Below are 5940 nucleotides of genomic sequence, written 5' to 3' on the forward strand. Positions count from 1 at the left end.
AATAACATAAAACTCCACAATAAGAAAATGAACAACCCAATTAAAAAATGGGCAAAACATCTGACCAGACAGAAGATATACAAATGGAAAGTAAGCATATCAAAAGGTGTCCAATATCATAATCACTAGGGAATCGCAAATTAAAACAATGAGACACCACTACACACCTACTAGAACGCCAAAATCCAAAACACTGACACCACCAACTGCTGGAGAGGACGTGGAGCAACAGAAACTCTCATTTGTTGCCAGTGGGAATGCGAAATGGTACAGCCACTTTGGAAGAGAGTGCGGCACTTTCTTATAAAACTAAACTTACCCTTACTATGTGATCCAGCAATCGAGCTGCTTGGTATTTACCCGAATGATTTGAAAACTTATATCCACACAAAAACCTGCACATAGATGTTTACAGCAGCTTTATTCATAATTGCCCAAACTTGGAAACGACTAGGAAACAATTAAGGTGTCCTCTAATAGGTGAATGGATAAATAAACTGCGGTACATCCAGACAACGGAATACTATGCAGCACTAAAATGAGCTGTCAAGCCATGAAAAGATGGAAGAAACTTAAATGTGTCTTCCCAGCTAAAGAAGCCCATCTGAAAAGGCTACATACTGTGTGATTTCGACTCATTCTGAAAAAGCAAAACTGTAGGGACGGGATCAGGGGTGGGGCAGGGAGGGAGGAACAGGCAGAGCACAGGGGGATTCTGGGGAAGTGAAACTCTTCTGTGTGACACTGCGCTGGTGGGCGCACGTCATCACACACTGGTCTGAACCCATGGTGAGCCCTGATGGAGACTGCGCACTTGGGTGACGATGATGTGTCGGTGGAGGTTCGTCAGCATCAAATGCTCCCTTTGGAGCAGGGTGTCCATAGTAGGGGACATTGTGTGTGAGTGGGGACAGAGGCTATATGGAACTCTTTGACCTTTCTGCTCAATTTTGCTGGGAACCTAAAACTGCTCTAAAAAACATAAAGTTTATTAACTAAAAAAAAAACAACTCCAGAAAGACGAGTCCTGAGAGCTGAAGGATGCTTCTGGCCGAGCCCCTCACAAGACACTGACCTTTGCGTCACCCCCGTCCCGCCTTCCAGCCTCCTGCCCCCTTCTCAGGCCCGGCCCAGTCTTAACTGCTCACTGCTTCCTAATCCCACTCTCCAGGCACCTCCCTCCTCTGCCCAGCCCCCCACTCGGAATTCCCTTCCCTCCTTTGTTGCCGTCTCTCCTCTGCCAGGAGCTTGCCCACACTGCCCGTCCTCTGGGCCTCTAAGACCAAACCCCAGACGTGCGAGTGCGTTTGTGTGCATATTTTGGACGTGTGACTGCGTCACCAGGCACACATGTGCATGGGCATGCGTGGAGTGTGCTTCCTGTGTGTGTGGATGTGTCGTGTGACTGTGTGTGTGATGTACTGGGCAGCTGGTGGTGTCTGTGTGTGTGTGGGAGTGTGCACGTCTGGGTTGTGGGTAGCTGTCCCCTCCAGCTCCAGGCTGCAGCCTGCTGCAGGACCAGTTCTTCGGCCTCATTTTTCCCCTCCTTCCAGCCCCAGGACACCACCCCTTCCCCATGCCGCCCTTCCCGGAGGAGAGACCAGGAGGAACCCCACTCAGACGCGCCTTCTTGCCTGCCCAGTCCCACGCCCAGGAGGCCATTGCCTCAGATGATCCCAACATGGTGATCCCTGGCTTCAGGCCAAGAGGACTCCCCATTTCACGAGAGGGCACCGAGGCCTCCCCTGGACTAGTCATGAGTCTCCCTGCTGGCCTGGAGGCCTGGCTAGGTGGGAGTGGAGTGGAACTGCCCCTGGGGAGTGGGCAGACAGACAGCTGGGACAGGGTGACGTTGCCCTCCGGGGACAGGTGGGGCTGGAGCAGCTAAAAACAGGGGTGGCATCCCTAAAAAATTGAGATCAGGATGCGGCAGCCAGGTGAGCTTACTGGTCTAGGAGCATTTGCACAAAAAGTCTGAGCCGAGGGCCAGCACTGGAGGCTTTACTGGTTTTGTATAGTCATTTCTCTGGGGTGGAGGGGGATGACAGCTTAAAATGAATTTGCAGCAATAATGGATTCCCTTTCTTGGTTCCCGGCACTGAGCTGCAACACAAAAGAGAGAGCGTCACTTGGGCCCCGGTTAGGGGTGTCAGAGAGAGGGGAGAGCCCAGAGGCCTCTTGAGGAGGTCACTGGGGATGAGGGGGCCTTGTGCTGCTGCATGCGGCTGGGCAGGGGCTGTCCTGTGCTGTGTGCATTCATCACCAGAACGCAAGGGGCGCTGGAGAGCGCCCTCATTCTGCCCTCCACAGGGCATCCTGGCCTCCAGGGCTGGGGCCAACAGGCTCTCAGCAGGGCAGACGCTAGCTTGAGCATTTCCCACGTGGGGAGGCGCTGCCCCCTGGGTGGGAAGCTTCCTAAAGCAAGCACAGCCCTTCCCGTCTGAATTCAGGGCCCTGCCCTTGCCCTGGAGTGCTCACCCTCCATGGTCCCCAGGCCTCCTGCGGCCCTGGCCTTGGAACTGCACTTCAGCCCACCGGAACCTTGTTTCCAGCAGCCTTTATGAGGTCACCAAGGTTGAAGCATCACAGTCCGCCGCACCCCCGCCCGGCCCCTCATTCCACCGTCCCCCACCCCTACCTGGCCTGCGAGGAGCAGGCCCCCCACGTCCCAGCACAGCCCCCTTGTTGGGGAGAGCTGTGCGGCTGGCCTCGCTTACTTTTCCTTGGCTCCCTGCAGCTGGTGGGGGGACGTGGCTGGAGGCTGGAGAAGCTTCACTTCCCCTTCAATGGTGGTCCTCTTGGTCCCCGGCTTGCTGAAGTCAAGGTAAGGGTGAGAGAAACTCTTGTCTTCCTGATTCCAAGTTTTCTGCGGCTCCCTGGCTTTGGGTGGTTTCTCCGACAGTGTCTCCTTGCACTTTTCCAGCTCTTGCTTGTTTGTAGTGGGCTGGATGGGCTCTGTGGAAGGCTCCACGGCCTTCTGGGGTTTAGCTTTGATCCTGTGCTCCAAACTGGGCAAGTCTGTCTTGCTGGAGGAGGCCATGGCCAGGGAAGATGCAAAGTTGATTAGCTCTGCCAGGCCAATGACTGGTGAGAGATTGGAGGAAGACAGGTGGGTGCTTGGTAGCGGCTGGGAGCTTGTGGCTGGAAGAGCTGTGTGGGCAGTGGAGGTCTGGAAGTGCTTCCTGGAGCACAGAGTGTTGGTGGGGACGAAGTTCTGATGGCTGGTGGTCTTGTCTGCACTGCTCTTGTGGAGCTGCATGTTGATCTCCCGCTGCAGGCTGTGTTCTGAGGCCTGGGTGAGCTTGTTTGCCCAGAAGAGGTGCTTGGAGGTCTGCACGGGGATGGAGCGGTAGGCGGTGGGCACCGGTCTCTCCTCCAGGGAACTCAGGTAACTGATGTTTGAACTCATGCTCCACGGTCTGAAGTTGTGTAGCATTGGCAGCCCCTCTATGTAGGGGTGGACGGACTCTATCCTGTACCCCTGCCTCCCAAGGTCTTCGTTGCCATTGGTCACATTCCACGTGTCCCCCTCAGGTTCAGGCGTGGGTGCCGGCTGCAGCTCTGACTCCAGCAAAGCCATGAGCTCCAGGTCTGGGTCCGGGTCTGGGTCCAGGTCCAGGTCCGCTTTGGGTGGGGGCTCCTGCTCTAGCAATTCCGCCTCCAGCTGAAATGTTTGAACTCAAAGCTGAGGAGGTAAGAGCTGGAAGTCCCTGTCCCTGAGGTCCTCCCTGGCCCCAGGCCCCTGTCCTGCCCCCAGCCGGGTCCTGCTCTCTCCCCACCACACCTGCCTCCGCTCACCTACCTGTGAGGGTGGCGTGTGAGTGCCCACACTGGCCTGGAACTAGGGTCCCAGCATTGTCAAGGGTAGGGGCTGGTTGGGGCTTAGGGACCCTTGCCTTCCACCCCCCTGTAAGAGGTGACCCTTCCATTCTCACCTCTATCTTCTCTTCTTCCTTTTGTACCATCTGGGGATTGTAAAACTGGTGTCGGTTTAAGTCCTCCCTAAGACAGAAGGAGACAGAGTGGGTAATAGGGGCCTGTGGGGTTGGAGGGTAGCTTCAGGGGGAAGGAGGTCTCTGGGGCCCTCAAAGCCCCCTGCCTTGTACAGGGGTTGGCAAGATGCCCCTCCCCCAGCTCATCTACTTCCCTGGCTGCCCCCACTCCCACCAAGAAGTCTGGAGTGGTATCCTCAAACTTGCCAGCTCATCCCCCACCCCCAAAGAGGGATCCAGTTGGTTGGAGGTCAGGCCCAGGAATGTGCCTTTTGTCAAGTGTTACAGGTGAGCCAATGCAGCTCACTTTGAGAATCAGTGCCCAGAAAGTGGCTCCCTATAGAGGGGAAAGCCCAGGGCAATGTCCTCCCACCCACCTGCCCACCCCCACCTTGGGCAGCTCTGTCCTCAGCAGGCAATGCAGTTCTAAGGGGTCAGGTGCCATCCATGTCCCTGGGTGTACCCAACCACCCCCCGAAGTCCTTGTCCAATGTCAGGGCTGATGGCAGAAACAGAAGAGGGGGTAGACACCCTTCCCCCTCCTCAGCCTTTTGGCCCGGATGCTGCCCCTGGGCAGGTGTTGGGAATGGGTGGAATGGAGGGAGACTGGGGCTGGGCGCTACTGCCGGGTGTCAGGGGAAAGGCTAGAGTCCTGGGGGCTGGGGGGAGGCCCTGCGATGATGGCGGAGCGGTTCTCACCGCATGTCCACAATCTCCACAGACTTCTGGCCACAGCAGGGAAATCCGTTGGCACCTGGCAGGGAGAAGGAGGTGGGGGCAGGGAGCTGCAGGAGGGGCACAGTCCCTGAGGGAACTGGAGCCAGGGCTGCGGTGCTGCTCCAGCCGCCTCCTCCCTCCATCCCTCCCTCTCCCCTCACCCACCCTACCTCTCTCACCAGTCACCAGTCCGCCCCTCCGTCTTTGCCCAGCCCCATCTTCATCCTCCCTAAGGCGAATGCCAACAGCATCCCCTCCCCTTGACGGAGCCCTGCTACAGCCCAGGCACTTTAAGCCTTTATCTCAGTGATTCAACACAGGAGAGGGTCATTTGCCTCAGGTCTGATCATTGCTGAAGTGAAGGCTTGAATACAGGTGTGACTCAAGAACCTCCCCTGAGCTCCCCTGCCCAGGAGCCTGGAACTGTGTGGGGGTCCAGCACACCAGGTGAACCCGCCTCCTCTTCTCCATGCCTGCTTCTCTGCCCAGCTGTCTCCACTCCCTCTGGGCCATCCAGCCCTGAGCCCAGGCCAAGGCCCTCACCCCAGGTGTTTGATCTGAGGTGTTGCTTGCACCTGCCTGGTGATTTATGAGCTTGGATCACCCTCTGCAAAGGAGACTGACTCCGGGGGGCGGTCCCCCCTTCCCTGGAGGCTTGAATCTTTTCCTGCAGAAGCTGCTGCTTCATCCTCTGGGGATGGGAAGCACCAGGCTGTGCTATTCTCCGCTCTCCAGGCCGTGGATGGAGGGGCCATCATGGCAATGCTGCCATCATGCCAGGGGGCGTCCCCATGAGTCTGGGGTGTGGCAGGAAGCGACAGCTCTGGCTCTGGCTGAGAAGAATGGCTCCCAGGATTATATGGGAAGGATGAGACTGTGCTGTGGCCTCTTCCCAGAGATGCAGAGGCTGGGGAGAGGGGTCCTTGTATGGCTGGCCCTGGGACTGGGATTTGGGCATGTCCATGCTTCAGCCTGGGCCTGGGGGATCTTGGGTCTGCTGAGTGGCGGGGCTTCCAGGGCACCACCATGGACAGCTCCCCGAGGCCAGCTCAGTGGTCTCTTCAGAACCCTCCACCTCCTTGACCGCCATGCTCCCCTGGCTTCCTCACACGTCTCTCTGCCCCATCTCCAACTTCTCTGCTCTGAGCCCTGCTGTTGCCCAGGCTTCTGACCTCAGGGCCTCAGGTTGAGGGAGTTCCCTTTCCTAGTTTGCTTAGGTCTTAATTAGGAA

The 5940-nt window shown here is 57.2% G+C and overlaps 1 protein-coding gene across 1 annotated transcript in view; it reads right to left on the reverse strand.

The window, feature by feature from the left end:
- SPATA32 (spermatogenesis associated 32) overlaps positions 1-5799 on the reverse strand; it is a 12556-nt gene extending 6757 nt beyond the window's left edge. Inside the window, exons 1-5 of the mRNA XM_012661494.1 lie at positions 5778-5799; positions 4692-4746; positions 3936-4002; positions 2901-3664; positions 2718-2770 (exon numbers count right to left, since the gene is read on the reverse strand). Of these exons, the coding sequence (XP_012516948.1) occupies positions 2718-2770; positions 2901-3664; positions 3936-4002; positions 4692-4746; positions 5778-5799 (961 nt within the window). The remainder of the gene's footprint in view (positions 1-2717; positions 2771-2900; positions 3665-3935; positions 4003-4691; positions 4747-5777) is intronic.
- Between the last annotated feature and the right edge of the window lie 141 nt (positions 5800-5940).

The sequence above is a fragment of the Propithecus coquereli genome, unplaced genomic scaffold (genome assembly GCF_000956105.1).
Source record: "Propithecus coquereli isolate 6110/MARCELLA unplaced genomic scaffold, Pcoq_1.0 Scaffold714, whole genome shotgun sequence".
NCBI classification, from domain to species: Eukaryota; Metazoa; Chordata; class Mammalia; order Primates; family Indriidae; genus Propithecus; species Propithecus coquereli.